Source organism: Malaclemys terrapin, chromosome 7 (assembly GCF_027887155.1).
Source record: "Malaclemys terrapin pileata isolate rMalTer1 chromosome 7, rMalTer1.hap1, whole genome shotgun sequence".
Lineage (NCBI taxonomy): Eukaryota > Metazoa > Chordata > Testudines > Emydidae > Malaclemys > Malaclemys terrapin.
The window spans coordinates 78,818,070-78,837,091 of NC_071511.1; the positions used below are offsets into that span (position 1 = coordinate 78,818,070).

The 19,022-nt window shown below is 42.9% G+C and overlaps 1 protein-coding gene across 4 annotated transcripts in view; it reads right to left on the bottom strand.

Annotated features, from left to right (window-relative positions):
* The window catches only part of ANK3 (ankyrin 3), a 280,404-nt gene that overhangs the window by 167,674 nt on the left and 93,708 nt on the right, over positions 1 to 19,022 (bottom strand). For all 4 annotated transcript variants that reach the window (XM_054035313.1, XM_054035315.1, XM_054035312.1 and 1 more), the window contains exon 8: positions 285 to 383. In XM_054035313.1, the coding sequence (XP_053891288.1) occupies positions 285 to 383 (99 nt within the window). The remainder of the gene's footprint in view (positions 1 to 284; positions 384 to 19,022) is intronic.

Consider the following 19,022-nt stretch of genomic DNA (forward strand, 5'->3'; position numbering starts at 1 on the left):
CCTAGAAGTAGCCTTCATGAGATACCAGAGATAAGACAGGCATTGCTTTGCCCGCATGGAAGTTAGTTCTGAGCTTTAACATAAACAAGGTGTTTAGAATATTATTTGAATGAGAGGTAACACACTAGGGTCCACTTGCAATGACTGTATAAAAACTAAAGATAATTCTGTACTCTCACCAAAGTTTGCCAAGTAAGTGAATGTTTTCATTCGTTTACAAACATACATGCCAAAAGGATAAACCTGTAAATAATACCATCCAGATCATTCACATTTAATCTTACCCTTGTTTTGGCATCGATTTTAGCTCCTCGATCAAGTAAGAGTTTGACCATATTAGCATTTCCTCTCTTCGATGCAACATGTAATGGAGTGATATCATTCTGTAGGAGATAAAGCATATAAAGTAAACTTTCAGATGATTCTCCTTTATTAGTTAAGCACTGCAATTCATTCATAGAATGGACTAAGATTACTTTACAACCACTGCTGAGATAAATACAGCTTTGTTTCCCTAGGAGGTTAGAAAACTAGAAAGACTATGTATTCATCTACACAGGTGAACCACTATACTAAAGACCCATAATCCACAAAGCTTTTCTGAGCTTCACTTGACAAAGAAATGATCATAAGACAAAACAGATTGCTAGCAATCTGCCCTATTTCAAAAGCAACAATGTGCTCATAAACATTCATTACTGAGCATTACCTGTAAATTCTACAGACATCTAGGGTTCGACAAGGTACAACACAATAGCAATCACCTCTAACCAACCTGCTCTGGTAAATACAGTGATAGTTACACTTCAAGTCAGACTGTAAAGTAAATATTTGTATGCTTTTTAATTTTTGTTCCTGAATCATGTTCAGCAGCACAATAGTATGCTGCTTTGCTACGCATGGAGAACAATTATATAACTCATTCACAGACACTTTTAAACTACATGCAGCTCAGATGTTTCTTTGTGCTTTGGTGGGTTCTCTATATCATGGTCTATGAAGTCCACATAGTGTGTATATGTATCAGATATAGGGCTATGATTTTGTCATGTTAATAAATTTCATGGCAGTGGTGCGAGGAAAAATGATAAGTCAGGGAAAGAGAGATAGCGGGGGTTTGACAGGAGGTGGGAGTGGGTAGGAGTCAGACAGCAAGCCTGCCTCACACTCAACCTGCAGCGGCAGCTCCACCTCACAGGTCCCAGGTGTTGTGAAATGGCCCATGTAGTCAGAGTGCCAATCACATTTGGGGCATCCCACTTTCTCCATAGACAGAGACCGGGCCAGGTCACAACACCTGGAGTATGGACCTGAGCCCAGACCCCCTATGGGGGTCATGGACTGTATTTAAACTCCCAATTACTGTGAACATTGTGATCTCTGTGCCACAATCATAGCCTTAATCATATACAGTCAAGTGAACATAAAGAGATTTAAATAAAAAATGTAGCCTCAATACTAAGATGAATATAATTTTAAAGAATATGATCATTTCTGTTCTGGGGATAGTAATAACAGCTGGCTGTATAAAACCAACTTCCTGATGACTGAGCAAGAACAGTTAAGTTGTACTGAGAGCATCTGTCCTATGGCTTTATGCATCAGAGATGCACTCAATGCATTGAATAGCTACAGTATGATAGATTTGTACAACCCAGCCAAGAGACTGTTCAGTATGTGTTTTCTCAAAATAGCAGGTGAGTGGAATGACTAGAACACCAGCACAAAAAACAATATTTACAGAATGTGGCAAGCTAACTTGTACTTGATTAGTATGTTGAGCACCTACATCAGCATGCTATGCCTTTGACTTACATAATGCTTCACTGTTAACCTATACCTTGGCTACTTTGTACCAGAAAGATCATATTAACATTATCACACAGCTATATTACATTTTCGCAAGCAGACAAAAACATAGCTGTTCTATACATGTTGTACAGTATTATAGATCATTAGAGCATCAAGTCAATTAACCTGTCAGGGCAGAATACAGCCCCCAAGATAAGGATGTCTCAGATATTAAATCAATAGTACACTAAAAGATATTTGTTATAAACCATATAGTTACAGTGAGTCCAATCTTGCACCATCTTTGCCAAACTCCTATTGACTCAAATGGGGCAGGATCAGATATAAAATGCATATATGAGAGCTGTGACATAACACAGGTTACTTTCACTCTGAAATATTTATTCATATATACCATTTGTTTGCAATAATAGAAAAAGACCATGCTATTGGTCAAAAATGCATCTAGGTCAAATGACTCAAATTCCTGAGCAACAGCATAGTCGATTTTAAAAAGATGATGTTGCACAGCTGCACTCAAGATAGTGAGGTGAGCAAAACTTAAGGAAACTAAGTGGTCTAGTGAAACGCACTAGCTTGTGAATGATCAAAGTTCAGTTCCTCTTTCCTGGGCTGGTACAACTGCAGAGACAGCGTGTGCATATCCCCTTTGAGAGTCATTCTCTAGTGACCTATTCAGCCAGTTCATAAACTGGATTAATGAATGCAGAGTAGGGAGCTATATTTAGCTTTCTTTAGCTAGAAGGCAGGTGTAGAGGATATGATGGGAGGTAAAGTTAAAAAAATTAGATTGACGAAGTGTCAGTGATTTCACCTTGGGGAAAAATTTAAAGCAGCTATATAATCTTTCCATTTAGAATGTAAAAGTGCCATTCTGCTATCTGAATTGTTTATTTGTGGGGGAGTAGATGGATTCCAGGCTCTGCTATCTGTCAGTAGCCTCAGTCCTGATTCCTGAATAGTTTAGGATAATGTGTTATTTAAATACAGTCTATTTCAGGAACAATTTAGGACCTGACCCAATGCTCATTGAAGTCAATGGAATGTCTCCAATTGACTTCAGTGAAGGACTGGGCCAGTAGTGAATAAATCCTGTCCAGCTGTGTCATACTAGTGGCCTCTTCTCCCATCAATAAAAATACATTCATGACAGTTATGAACATGAACTGATGAGAGAATAAAGCTCAAGCAACATTTTCAGTTACGGTTTCTAGTGACAATACATAATTAGGCAAGTTAAACCTGAGTTGTTTGTACTTGACACGAGAATCTCGAGATAAAAATAAAGCCTCAGAACATGTGCAGCTTTGGTGTAGTTTATTAATGCTAAAACTCTGGTATCAGCAAACAGTACAGACACCAAACGAAAGGTTTTGAATTCCTTAGTCAACTCACATCAGCTGCTATCTTATTAGTGTATTTTTATTTGTTTGATCTTCTATAACTTTCTCTCTTTGTTTTTCAGATAAAATAATAAATCAGGGAACTACTGAAGACATTTGCTTCAGTACAAAATCTAAAACTCCTTTTAAAATGTCCTAAAATGGTACAGCTCTGCTCTAAAGTGCCTACTGCAGGGTGCCTTGCACCTTCCTCTGAAGCAAGTATTGTCAGAGGTAGGATACTGGGATTATATGAATAACAGGTCTGATTCATTATGGCAATTCCTAGCTCTCAGTATGTCACCATGTCTTATAAGAATATTTTACAGGATGTAACATACACATATCACAATCAGAAAACCATATCACAATAAGCTAAACAGCTATAAAAGCATATAACATATACACGCCCCTTCTTATTTCCCTTAACAGCCTTTCCTTTGGTGACCGCATTAGCTCATGACTTGAAGTACTTTCTATAGGCATGCAGTTAGTCACTGCTCTATAACTTGAAGTAAGATATTACATCCTAATAATTTTTCTTCTATTTAAACCAATTGTGGATTCCCATTTATACCCCTTACAATTATCCCTTGTTTGTTTCAGACTGCAAGCCTTTTGGGGATTGGGCCATACTTTCTTTTGTGTTTGTACAACACGTAGCATATTGTGGGTGACACCAGTAATAGAATCAGAGAAACGTAGGGCTGGAAGGGACCTCAATAAGTCATCTAGTTCAGCCCCTTGCACTGACACAGGACCAAATCAATCTAGACCCACCCATGACAAGTGTTTGATCAACCTATTCGTAAAAATTTCCAATGATGGGGATTCCACAACCTACCTTGGTAACCTATTCCACTGCTTAATTATCCTTATAATTTGAAAGTTTTTCCTAATATCTAACCTAAATCTTCCTTGCAGCAGATTAAGTCAATTACTTCTTGTCCTTTGGACATGGAGAGCAATTGATCACCTCTTTATAACAGCCCTTTATATATTTTAAGATTGTTATCAGGTTCCCCTTCAGTCTTCTTTTCCAAAGAGTAAACAGGCCCATTTTTATAAAAAATATAATACATAAATAAAAATATAATACTTCAGTAATATATTGTCGCTGTGAGTTCCAAAGGTTGTTCATGTACTGTGTGGAAGAGAATTTCCTACAATCACCTTTAAATGCACCGCATTTTAACTGCATTTGGTGCTCCCACATTTTTGTGTGTTCAGAAGAGGGGACTAAGATCACCCAGCTGCCCCTTTCTATATTATTCAGATGGGTACCCAGAATTTTGAATTATAGGCATTGATATATAAAATAGCCTAAACATTTAAGTATTCTGTGCCCATCAACTATCTGAATATAAATCCCAAAATTGTTAGCAGAAATATTCCTGTTTGAAAGGAGATCAGGTCCCTGTTGACACATTCCACCATTCTTTAAAAGCTCAAGCCAGAAGTCTAAGGTTACCCTTTATTGTTTCAAATGAATAACATGAATGACAAAGTCAGTCAGCAAATGAGGAGCCAATTTAAAAACACCAGAAAGCAAATTTAGTTAGTTTTATTTCAATATATTTCAAAAGTAAAATATTCCTTCTGGTTTCTGGTATCATCTGCATCCTGTAAAATCCTCTCACCAGCCCGCCCAAACAGAACCCATGGCTTTGAAAATATATGGAGAAATGGATGCTGCTAGGACGGGAGGTAAATATTTACACATCTTCTTTCTACCACACCAAAGATTTATATGTAGCTTTCTAACAAGAAGCAGATTGCTACAATGCTGGTGGGCTAGATTGTTTCAAACACAGACCTGTGTAGGGGGCAGTGTGGGGCTGCCCTGCCCCACCAGGATCACAAGGATTGAGAGTGATTGTGCTGAGGCTCAATCTCTCCTGGGGCTGCTTGGTGAGTGTGGGCACTTCACTATCCATTTGGATGGCACAGATTGCTCTCTCTGTCATGCTTGCCATGCTCTATGGGCTGGTGTTGGAGGGGCAAGGCCATGGCTTCATGTCCTCTTTGCCCCCTTCAGGGTGATTTGCTCCCCAGAGCAAGGACTGAGCACAGAAACTACTGTTGTAATCAGTTCCTGTGCTTCCCCTTCTCCCACACTCTCATGCAAGGGTTGATCACAGTCTGGTCATATACAGTCAATGATCCATAGCAGAGCGGACCGATGTATGTTCATTTTCATCATCTGAGTCAGATGCCACCAGCAGAAGATAGATTTTCTTTTTGGTGGTTTGGGTTCTGTAGTTTCCGCATTGGAGTGTTGCTCCTTTAAATCTTCTGAAAGCATGTTCCACACCTCGTCCCTCTCAGATTTTGGAAGGCACTTCAGATTCTTAAACCTTGGGTCGAGTGCTGTAGCTATCTTTAGAAATCCAGAGAGGGGATAATAGTGCCTAAGGAGACAATGCGGAATTTCAGCTTTACCATGAAGTTGTTGAGCCCACGCAGCTCCAGAATGGGCTGAGGCCCCCTTTAGCCTTGGGGATTAGGAAATAACGGGAATAGAACCCCTTGCCTTCTGTGGAACCTCCTCTACCGCTCCCATGGCAAGGAGCCCCTGAACCTCCTGAATAAGGACTTGCTTGTGAGAGGGGTCCCTGAAGAGGGATGGGGAAGGGGGGTGGGAAGATGGTAGGAGCGGAATTGGAGAGAGCATCCCATTTCCACTGTGCGAAGGACTCAGCAGTCTGAGGTTATTTGGGACCACACATGATGGAAGTGGGATAAATGATTCAAAAAAGGCGGGGAAGGATCCGGAGTTGAGTCCAGTACGCCGTCCTCAGGCATCCCTTCAAAAGGCCTGTTTGGAGCCCGACGATGGTTTGGTCAGGCCCTGGCCTTGTCCCGATGGGGGGTTAGAAAGCTTCCTTCTGCCATTTCGTCCCCTCCGCCTGTAGAAGTCCTGCCTCGGCCGAGGAAGCTAGGAGTGTTGTTGCGGCTGCTGGAGCTTGAAGTGCTTCCGCTGGGTTGCTGGGGAATGCATAGCCAGAGACTTCATAGTCACCCTCGAGTACTTAAGGCTATGCAGCCGAGAGTCAGTCTGTTCCGCGAACAAGCCCTCCCCGTCAAAGGGCAGGTCCTGCAGCGTCTGCTGAACTGCCCAAGGACAGGGTACATGCTGCTGAGTCTGCAGCATCCAGTGAGACCTGGAATGAGGTCCATGCCACCGTCTTGCCCTCATCAACAAAGGCCCCGAACTCCTCCCTGGACTCAGGTGGCACAAGCTCCTTGAACTTGAGCATTGAGTTCCAGGAGTTGAAGTTATAACGGCTCAGGAGTGCTTGTTGGTTAGCAATCCTGAGCTGGAGCCCCCCCGGGGAGTACACCTTGTGGACAAACAAGTCCAGCCGCTTGGCTTCTTTTGACTTGGGCGCTGGGCCTGCCTCTCTTTCTCATTCACAGCCGCAACCACCAGCGAGCAGGGTTGCAGGTGCGTGAAGAGATAGTCGTACTCCTTCGAGGGCATGAAGTAGTTGCGTTCAACCCCTTTGGCTGTATGGGGAATGGAGGCCGGTGTCTGCCAGATGGTTTTGGCATTGGCTTGAATGGTCTTGATGAGGGGCAGGGCTACCCTCGACGGATCTTCCGGGGCCAAAATGTCTAGCATTGGGTCCTCCGATTCCACCACCTCCTCGGCCTGCAGGCTCATGTTGCGCATGACCCTGCACAGAAGGTCCTGGTGGGTGCGCCTGCTATGGCCCTTCCCCCATATCAGGGTGTCCAGGGTCTGAACAGCCCCAGTTCTGCTCCGAATACTGAGACCCCGTTTCTGAGCCTGAGGAATAGGATCGGGACTATGAGGGCCAGGGTGGTGCCGTGCAGACCTGCTCTGGCGAGCAGCGCCGAGAAACTGGAGAGCATTGTCGTGAAGCTGGGGAGTGGTGCCACGACACGGCGTGGTGCCGGGATCTAGAGCGGTACCGCCACCTGGAGCTGTGCTGAGATGGTGAATGGCATTGTGACTGGTACCGAGTTCTGGACCTGCTCTGTGAAGGCGACTGTTGTACAGAGCAGCGCCGTGACCAAGAGTGATGACACGATTGGGAGCGGTGCCGCAAGTGGGACCGGTGCCACAATGGGGACTGATGCTGGGACCTTGAATGTGCCGAGGTTCAACCAACTATGCCAATGGTGCAGACGGTCGGATCAATGCGGGCTTGCCTCAAGATGGTGCCACATGCTGAGGCACTAGAGGCTTGGCGTGGAGCAGAGAAGACCCCAGTGCTGTCCTGGTGATGAGGTCCCTTGCAGCTGCAAAAGTGTCCAGAGTTGATGGCATCTGCACTTCCACAATGCTGTGGTTTGGGGAGTCCAACAGCACTGGACTCAACAGTTCCCCTTGTGGGGCCGAAGTTGTCGGTGCCGTATCCACAGTCTTAGTGCCGGGGCACTCCTCTCTGGACCGCGCCCGATTGGCCGCTCCAGGGGGGGTGGGTATCCACGCAGGAGAGTCACTCTTCCCCTGCTTCTGGTGCCGCTTCAGTGCTGGGGAGTAGGAGCGATGCTGGGCCAAAGCCACCAGTTTCGGTGCCGGGGAGCGGTGGTGCCACAGGTCTTGGCCAAAGTCCATCTGCAGTGCCGGTTCCACCACTGTCGCTGGGGTGCTACACACTGAAGAACTCGGTGCCGAGTCCTGCTGTGCCGAAGGAGGCTGGGGTCCAAGTGCTGCCTCCATAAGGAGCTGCTTAAGACAAAAGTCCTGCTCCTTCTTGGTCCTAGGACGAAACCCCTTGCAGATCCCCTCACAGATCCTGCACTTTTTGGCTTGGTGAGCCTCCCCCAGACACTTCAGACAAGAGTCGTGGGAGTCACCCATTGGCATGGGCTTGGGAGCAGGATTTGCAGGTTTTGAATCCCGGGGACTTGGGCATGAGAGCCCCTCAAGGGAAAGCAGTCGGGGCGGAGGGAGACCCCCCCGAACCCAACTGCTACTAACTACAACAAAAAGAAAAAGAAAAACTACAAGAAAGAATAAGAACAACTACTATGAGAATCACGCTAGGGAAAGTGGAGAACTTCCTAAGCAAGACGCCGCAGTTCCAACGACCATCATGGGCGGTAAGAAGGAACTGAAGGGGTGCCGGGTCAGCAGGGTCATATATTAAGTTCCATGGAGGCGCGACTCCAAAGGGCTCCACAGCCGACCCAATGGATGCAGCTAGGGGAAAAACTTTCCCATGGCCGTGCACGCAGCGCGTGCGCACATCTAATTGGAATCAATATGAGCAATCACTCGAAGAAGAATCAATGTATTTGAAAATGTGGAAAACATCCAAAAATATTTAAATAAATGGTATTCTATTATTGATTAACTGCAATTAATTTTTTTAATTGCTTGACAGCCCTAATTTTTTTTTCAAATCCAATTTGTTATCAAAATATTAGAATGAGTTTTGATTTTAATAAGACCCTCCTTTTACTTCCGGATTGAGAGCAGGTTCTGAGAAGGGTTTAATATTGACATTGGAGGGATGCATGAAAGAACAGCTGATGACTGCCAGACTGTCATGCCAGGAATTTGCTATAGAACTAGGAGAAATCCCCGTTCTCCTTGTCACTACAGATACTATGAGAAGTATTACTAAATTTCTAGCTTCTGTGTATGTTCTCAGCCATAACACTGCACAATATATCTTTTCTGCCAGTGAATATAAATATTTTATTTATCTATACAACTATATGGCTACATATATATATATACTGTACAATGTCCACTATGAAAATTCAATATTCACTACCCCAGGAATCTTCCTTTGTTTAGAATTTTGAGATGCCACAGTACCACCGTCATTGCAGAGGACTAAATCCTGGCACCCGACATGCATGCACAGACTGCAGTGAGATAGACTGTGATTTTTCTGAAATGAGAAAATGATATATATTTTCCTCTTCCCCAGGAAGCCTCAAAAGTAGCCCAGAATTCTTAAGCTTTTTTCTCAGTTTTATGTAATACCTGGCCTATTTAAGAATTTTTTCTCTGGTCTCAAGATGCATGAAATAAAAATGTTATAGAAGAAAAGGAGAGTATGCTACTGCAAAGGACAATTATACAAGACAAAAAACAAATAATAAGGAAAATAACAGGTTCTCTTGTCATGCTTCTGACACTTATTTGCAGCCAGCTCCTCACAATGTGTTAATGGTATTCTGCTACTCAGCAGTATGGTTATCAGTATTGCATGTTGCCTATATAATCCACTTAAAAACACTAAAATATGAATGTTTATTATGAGGTCATATAAGGGACCTCAGTTTTCCTTAGATAGTTTGCACTATTTGGAGTCCTGACTGAAACAGCAGAGAAAGAGAGCGAAACAGTATGAAACTGCAAATGCACTACATTCCAGTTTCAGATGAAGAACTTTTCTTTCGTCATCAAGAATTGTCTCTGCAGATTCCCTATTCTCAGAACACTGCTGAGCAATTATAGTCCTTAGTGGAGGGTTGAGGAATGCTTAGTTTAATGAAGGCTGATCTCTTGAAAAAAGAATCAGTTATCTCCTAAATTGAGAGTGTTGAGTGAAGGTGTAACTTGAGTTCCATGAGGCAGCTTTATAGAAGTTAGAGGTAGAGACATTCATTCCTCAATCACATAAGGAAATCTGCCATAGACCTAACGGGATAGACTCACCTTCTTGGCCACAACAGGACTGAATACAGAGTTTAATCCATTTACACAATCCCTAAACAGAGACTGACTCCCCCATGGACTTGTATCCGAAATGCTACAAACAACCTTGGAGACTTGTCACTCAGTGTACCCTATTTATATCCAGCTTATGCAGCCTGCCTTCCCCTTCTAAACTCTAATGTTTCAGGAAGGAGACAGGGAGGCTTATTGAGGCTTGCTGATTAAAACAAGACTACTTCAGAGAGTACATCAGGGAAGAACTTAGGGTGATGGCTCAACATGATTTTATACTAATGGAAGCCTGGGAATGGAGGATGGACTATACATAGCTGTATTTCACTCACCCTCCTAGGTTATGAAAGAGCTATGAGGAATATCACTTCAAGGGAGATGTTCTAAAGGAAACATTCCCCAGGGACTCAAAGTAAGAGTCTTGTAAGACCCAGAAAGGTGGAGTGGTGACATGAGTCCCCTAAGTAAACTCTTCATACTCACATGAATTCATTGACATTGGGTAAAAGAATGAAACTGCTATGGAAGGTGAATGTTAATAGTAACAGAGCAAGTCCTTATTTTCTTAAGAGAGCAAACAGTCCAGAATACAAAGAATTGAAGAAGTTATAAAATATCTCTCTCTGCATTCGGCCCATATGACAAAGACTCTCTAGTTTAGCACGTGTTCTACTTGTAGAAGTCTTCCTTTACTCCAAGCAAACCTGCAGCAGTTTGTCTAAGTATTCAAGATGTGTACCTACCAGGGTGCTAAGATTCAGGCTGCTAGGAGTGATGGTTCTGGGACTGGATGAAGACTGACCCTGCTTCTGACATACAAAGTCCACAGATGATGAAAAGAAGAATGATGGTCTGATGCACTGACTAAGAGATTTGAATATCAAAACCGGAGAGCCTATGTTGTATCTATGAATACACGCTTCACCTTTCTGGTGAGTTCAGGAAACAGAGGAATCAGTTAGAAGGTACACATCACTCCACTCCATGATGAATGCATCTGTCACTAGCCTGCCACTCAATAATTGTACAAAGGACATCTGGTATCATTCTGGAGGCAAACAGATTGAGAACCTGTGATGCTCCCCTTCCAGAATATTGCATTCACCAACAAAGTTTTCAAGTGCCACTGATATTTGCTCTGATGACTGAAATTCAGGTTATCTAAAAGATAGTTTCTCTCTGCCAAGCAAATGGCAAAAAGTGAAAGATCTGATGAACTATGAAGCAGTGCCAAAATTAACTTGTCATGGCTACACCGGGGCAGGTGCACAGGGGCCCATGCAACTTAGGGGGTCCAGGGAGCACTGGAAGTTCTAGCTGGGATCCATGGATGAAACTATACTGACAGAAATCAGGCCTAAATGTTCACTTCTCACATGGGTGAGGGCACTGTGGCATCCCCAAGCCCCACTCCACGTGATGGAATCCACAGAAGCTCCTCTCAGGGCCAGGGACTGCCACGAAGCCTTGAGCCAGGGGAAGGGGAAGCTTGGCTGTTCTTTTGGTCCAGCCTGGCAGGGAACTGCAGTGCAGGACAGGGAGCCTGTGCCACCACCACTCAGGCAGAGGTACCTGGGCTGTGTACTCCTGCCCACTCCAGGCTGCAATGGCAACTGTCTCCAGGAGGGGAAGGAGAGCAGGTCTGAATATGGAGCATAGAGGGAGGGGATGGGGAGGAGGAGTAACTGTGGGGCACAGAGGGGAGGACCCTAAATCCCTTCCTCCAAGGAAGCCTTGAGACAGCAGGGAGGGCTAAGGTAAGGATCGGAGCAGGTGAGACAGGGACTCCTGGGAGGGGATAGTAGGGGGTCTCCCTCAAGGGCTGAGATCCTGGGAGCAGGCCAGAAAAATGGACCTACAGCAGATAGTTCATGAGTTTACAGAATGAAAGTCTTGCAAAATGTGATTCAAATAGGAGAGGAGAAAATGTCAGTATTATATGTTTCACTATACTGTTTCACAGCCGTTCACATTTTGAGACTTGTTATCAAGTACTGAACAGTTGAATTGCCAGGTTTGGTGCTATAAATAAATGGAACACTCATTAAAATTTGAGGGAGAGGGCCCACAATAAAAACCTGCACAGGGTCCCATATTCTGTTCTTCCACCACTGCTTGGCTACATATATGAAGGGAGCAAGCCAGCCTCCTCTCTTTGGCAGTTAAGTAATATTTTGGGGCTTGGCAGGCTCTGATGCCTTCAGCCTTTTATGTAAGAAAGGAAAATTCTCAATATTTGCTGTATGGCTTGAAGCTCCAGTGATGTCTGGATTCCCTGAGCTTCAATAGGCCACAAGAGTCAAAACTGTCTAGAACATTTCAGGTTTTACTCAGGTTATCACTGAATATCCTCAAAGGATATTGCCAAACAGATGAGAGCTTATAGAATTTGTTGAGGCACAGCTAGCAATGCTAGCAAGCTGTCTCCTCCTGAGCTACATCCTGTAAATTGGACAAGGTTGCAAAGGCCTCATCCTCAGGATGATGAATGAAGTCATAAATAATGAATGCAGGAACTCAGAAAAGGTTGGGCAAAGCTCTCTTATTAAAGGGCTAGCCCAGGAACTTTTCTATTGGTATATGAAAGCCTCTCATCAAGTCATTTTCTGTATCGGGTTGAAGGTGGACATTTCCTGGTTGAACCTGAGGCCCAGACTCCTGAACAATAGCCAGATTATATCCAGGAAAGAAGAACATGGACTGGAAGCCACGATGAGACAGGAAACCCGGGAAAACATGAACTGCTTGATCTCTTAGTTGGAGAACCACTATCACCAGGTCTCCAATGGCGGCATGACAGATAATGACTCTCCGTATCACCATATAAAGTTTTAATCTAGGTGGGCTATGTGCTCTACAAACATAAAAGAAGGCGCACAGTCCCTGCCCTAAAGAGTTAATATTAGCTTTCTTTAGTCTAATACGGCATGGAAATCTCCTTGTGTCTTTAAGACTAGGAAGCACTGGGAATAAAAACCCAGCTCTCCCTGAAAAGGATGGGAAAGGAGCAAAAGGAGGAGGCATGGAGAGGAACTGAATGGAATAGTCCTTCCATTCTACATCCAGTATGGTGCGGGGCTCTCAAACTGTCAAGCAAAACAGTTGCCTGGTATTGGATGCTGCAGGTGGAGCCAGAATTGAGAGAAACTGGTCTTTCTCATTGTTCACAACACCTGTGAAGTTTCACTTATTGTGGATGTCCAGAGAGGCCTTTCTGAGGTGCCTGATGTCTCAGGGACTGCCCTAATGTGAGTAGGCAGTTATCTGAAGGAAATTTCCTGAAGAAAGACTAAAGGAGGTAAGAGAATGGTGCAGTTATGTGGTCTCCTTGACTCTCTCGAGAATCCCATCTGTCCTCAGGCTTAAAAAGTCCAGTTTCATTCAAAAGCAGGTCAAACACCTGGCATGAACCCTTTGTGATGGGCCAGAGCTCCAAAACCATCAGCAGCAGTGGAGAATGTGTTTTACCACACATTTGGTCATGGTATCCAGCATGCTGTAGGATACACTTGATGGGAATGCCTGGAGACATCCCAGCCCTCCATCTTGATATATTTCATTTCACCATATTAATCATCAGAGAGATGGCTTAGGAGGCTGAGAAGCATACATCAGCTATAAAAACTCTAGCTGGACATTGGTGTTTGAAAACAGGCAATTCAAAGGTCCAGAGTGGCTGATGAATAGGCTTCTGGAAAAAAAAAAAAAAAAAAAAAAAAAAAAAGAATCTGTACTGATGTAGCATTTGACAAAGATAATCGTTTCTCTTAGCCACACAGAAGGACTGAAGCAGACATGAACCACAGATCTTTTGCTGGTTCTTCAAATTCTTTACTTCTGTTTCACTACCAAATTTGGAACATCAAAGACTACTGCCAAATGAGATAATGGGCCTTGGGAATTGTTTACAATCAACAGGAAGAGAACTAGAGATTACTATCACATGTTTAACTAGCTAAGAGAAAGAAGGAGGATGACTTCTGAGTCCCTCAAAGATATTCTAAGTTCTCTTCCTCTTCTTTAGACAGCACTAGATTATCTTTTCAGTTAAACACTGAAGGGAAGCAGGCTGAGGAGATGTGGACTCAATAGTGAAGTACAGTGCACTTGTGTGCAAATATCTTATTTGTAATGGCCCTTAGATGGATGGACATATGATGGCTGTTGTTTCATGGGCCAAAGAGCATGATGTCCATAAGGCTTAGAAGCTTCTGGTGATATTACTGAAGATCTTAAGACTATACCTCCCCAGAGTGATCCAGGGAGTTTGTATCTGAGATGCCAAAAGATCTAGAATGGGCCCTTCTAATCTCAGATTGGCATGGATCTGAGAATTGCCAAAATGAGCCCCTGGTATTATCTCAGTTTAAATTGAGACTATGTATGGAGACCCCCAGATCTGAGCCTCTGCAACAGGGGCAGAAGGAATCAGATGAGATATGGGACTGACTGTACTGGAAAGTACTGGAGAAAATCTCCCATTGGCCCAGAGTGGCCGATGGAATTCCATCTCCCTGAGCCCCAGTCAGGACTGAGGCAACACATAGATATGAGGGAGTTGCTGGAGTCCAGGGTCCAAAGTCACACCTTATCAACCATCAGATTTAAAGAGTCTGGAACTGAAGGAGATTCGGGTCCAATTCTCAATTTCAAGGGCCCACTCAGAGCCAACAGGTGCCCAGATCTGCAGGGATTATAACACCTATAAGAGGCCCTGGATCTATGCCTATTCTTCTTAAGTGCAGAGAAAAGTGGGAAGCATAGCTGAGGGGCAGGAAGGTGTTGGCTGGCAAGGGGTGAGGACAGCAGCTGCTGCCTTGCTTCACAAGGAAAACTGCTACTGACAGTACAGCAACACTGCTATAGGCACAGAGGTGTTAGCCTTCTATGCACACAACAAAAACTCTTGTCAGGCCCTTTTCTCCGATCATCATTTTTGCAACTTTCTCTTCTTTGGCCTCCCTAACACGCACGTTGCCCTCCTTCAACCCATTAAACACACCACTGCTAAAATCCTCTTTCTTGCCCATTATTCTAGCCATGTCCTCCCCCTTCCTAAAGACCTCCACTCCCTTTTATACCACCTCAGATTCAAGCTTCTTGCCCTCACCCTCCAGACCCTTCATAGCTCTTCCCCACCCTTCTTTGTCCAGTCTTTTCCCACTTCCTTGCCACAAAATATATTAGCTACCCTTGACTGCCCATTTAGCCACTTCTCCCACATCTGTCTCTGCACCTTCTGTCACACTGCCCCCTGTCCATAAATGACCTCTGAGAATTGATTCATAAGGTCACCCCCTTCTGTCCTCCAAATACCTCTTCAAAACTCTCTGCTTCCATAATGCCTACAAGATACTACTAATTATGGCTCGGGTGAAGGGCAGCCAAGTATAACTGATGCATATGTATTTTAAAAAGGAAGTAAATAAAATGGCAGATTTTCAAAGGCACAAAGGGCATCTAGGCACCCACTTCTCATTGGGCATCTAACTGCTCTTTCTGCCTTTGAAAATCTCCATATGATATATAAAAAAGCTTGCATGTATTTTGATTGCACCCCTCTCCCACACCCTTAGTATGTTGCTTGTCTTAGACTGTAAGATCTTCAAGATTGGGTCTTTTATTCCTGTATGTGTGGCACCCAGAATATTATGGGTGCTATTTGAATAAAAATAACAATAAAAGGTGCCCATTGCCCAGATAACAGTGGGGCAACTAGTGCGTACAAGTCATTTTTGTCACCCCTTGAAGTCTGGCCGCGTAGTAGGCAGAGTATCAAGCTAGGGCTACTATTGCCTAGTGCTCAGGTCTGTAAAGTATTCTTCGCATGTAACGGTTGCTTCATTTGTCTATAAATTCACTGCTGTACCAATACCTACCTCATCTCTCTGTAAAGCATTTTCACTACCCACAGTATGAAAAGTACAAAAAAGCAAACTCAACTCTACACTGTTATTTACTCTAGGATTGCTTCTGTCACTGCCAAGTTTTCTAGATTTTACAGCCAGACACCAACCACAAAAAAGTGATTAGAGATGTGTCCTGCTGATGCTCCTGCCCAGCTTCATAAGCACATGAAGCAGTTCAGGGCTCTGAGTCACCCAGTCAGCCTGACTGTTCTTCCAGGCAGACATCCGTGTGTCAGCACTTCTTCAGTTAATTGAATAGCGTGCTTGCTTTTGTGCTCATGACAACAGCTGATGGGGGGAGAACATGGAACTTCAGAAGACTGAGGGTTTTTTTCTTACTGCTTTTGATCTGCTCCTTGATCAGTGTCCCTAATCCAAAACTGAGTTGCTGAGGCATAAGATCTAGGATTATTTTAATATATTAGGCCTTGTATGAGACTGGTTAGTAACACTAATCCCTCCCCTGGTTTCTGAAGTAGGACAGGGTTGACCTCAGGCCCCTCCTTCCCTTGCCCCTTTAATTAGCACTTGTCAAATATTTGAGACTCAGCTTCATGAAAGCTTTAAATTTCCTAATACTGCAGTTAATTTTAGTAAATTTAGTGGTCATGAAAATAAGAGACCAATATTACTAGTGAAAGACATGGATAAAATGGTTAGCAGCTTGCAGGCTTCCAAGAAACCTTTGCAAACACATCTTAATCTTAGCCTGTGAACATCCTGTTTTCCAATCTTGGGCCTCTCCTAAGCCGATATTGTAAATTACTGTTAATGATGGAATGTTCTAGTGATGTGGAAAACAGTCATTAGGTTGTGCCAGAGACTACTGAGTTCATTCATGACCTGTGTTAGAGTTGACCTTTCACATTTAATATTGCACTATGAGCTTGACTCAGTACCCCTTGGGAGTTCATCCACTGATTTCAAGAGGCATTGGATCAGGCCCTAAGATAGTGTCATTCAGCTTATTGAACTTAAATTATGTAGTAAAATGTTGAATAATACTGCAGTGAACACACTGTAGCCAACAACAGAACCTGAGTGAACCCTTTTCACCTCAATACCTACTAATAGCTTATGGATCAAAGGATGTCTCAAATCATAATTAGAAAGTACTGTACTCTATTCAAACCCTCCATTCATGTCTTGTCACCCTCCCCAAAAACTTCTAATGATAATGATGGGAGATATGTGCAAGCAACATAGGGAGGTACAAGCCAAGAATCTTAAAGTGTTCAGTGTTCAGTTTTTGACTTTCTGTTAAGTCCTTTAGGCCAGAAAATAACTATTTTTAAATAAACACAATTATAATAAATAATGTAAACCAATGAAAAATAAAATAAATCTTTTGCCAAAAAAAAAATCTGTTACTTAATAATATGGTAATTGATGTGTTTCAGATTTACAGCCTATCAAACTAAAAGGAAATTTCTACTCAGAACAATATTACACTTTTTACCTACTACTCTATGCCCCACGGTGCACACATTCAAAGTGGCAATACAGTATTTTTGGTTGTAAAGAGTAAATCATCCTGATGTAAATGACAGAAGACTAAAATAAAAAAATAAAAATTAAAAACTCTCCTGCATATGCCTCCTCACCCACTATCATTCTCCCAATTTCTTGCTTCCTCCGCATTTTTTGTCCCTTATGCTTAAGTCTCCTGCCCATTACATTCTCCCTCCTTACCCTCCATATTATACTGTTCCTGCAGTCTCATTCCCTTACCACACACATTCCTTTGTGTCCCTGCTTGCCATTCACATTCTATTGCCCCTGTATTCTCCCTCCCTTCCTTGCTACATTTTCTTGACCCACCTACATTTCTCGGAGTCAATCTCGCTCATATTCCTCTGTGTCTAGTTCATTAGTTTCAAGTTCATTAGAAACAACTGGAGATGGCAGCCATTTTCAATAGGGGCAGCCTAACGGCCACCAGAACTGGATGCAGTACTCCAATTGAGGCCTTATCAGCACTGAGTAGAGTGGAAGAATTATTTCTTGTGTCTTGCTTAAAACACTCTTGCTAATACATCCTAGAATGAGGTTTGCTTTTTTTGCAACAGTATTACATTGTTGACTCATATTTCGTTTGTGATCCACTATACCCCCCAGATCCTTTTCTGCAGTACTACTTCCTAGGCAGTCATTTCCCATTTTGTATTTGAGCAATTCCTAAGTGTAGTACTTTGCATTTGTCCTGATTAGATTTCATTCTATTTAATTGATACCATTTCTCAATTTTGTCAAGAACATTTTGAATTTTAATCCAGTCCTCCAAAGCACTTGCAACCCCTCCCAGGTTGATATCATCCTCACACTTTAAAAGTTTATTTTCTACACCGTTATCCAAATAATTTATGAAGATATTGAATAGTACTGGACTCAGGAGAGGTCTCTACGGGATCCCACTCAATATGCCCTTCCAGCTTGACTGTGAAACATTGATAATTAATTACTCTCAGAGTATGGTTTTCGAACCAGTTGAGCATCCACCTTATAGTAGGTTCATCTAAGCTATATTTCCCTAGTTTGTTTATGACAAGGTTATGTGAGACAGTAACAAAAGCCTTACTAAAGTCAAGATATATCACACTGACTAATGCTCCCCATTCACAATGCTTGTTACCCTGTCAAAGGAAAATAGTAGGCTGGTTTGACATGATTTGTCACCTTATCACCTTATTATCTTCTACGTGCTTACAAATTGATTGTTTGATTATTTGCTCCATTATCTTACCGGGTACCAAAGTTAAGCTGACTAGTCTATGATTCCCTAGGTGGTCACCATTCCCCCTTTTAGAGATAGGTACTATATATTTGCCCTTTCCCAGTCCTCTAGGATCCCTCCCATCCTCCCCAAATTCTCAAGATAATCGCTAATGGCTTAGACATATCTTCAGTCAGTTCCTTAAGTCAGGCTCTGCTGACTTCAAGACATTTAACTTGTCTAAGTAATTCTTAACTTGTTCTTTCCTGGCTTTAGCCTCAAATGCTATCCCATTTACATTGATGTTCACTATGCTAGTTATCCAATCACTGCTTTTTTGGTGAAAACTGAAACAACAAAGGCATTTAACACTTTGGCCATTGCTGCGTTTTATGTTATTTCCATCCGCATTTTGTAATGGACATACTCTGTGCTTGGTCTTCCTCTTGCTTCTAATGTATTTATAAAATGTTTTCTTGTTAGCCTTGATGTCCTTAGCTAGTTTTATCTTGTTTGTGCCTTGGTCTTTCTAATTTTGTCCCTAC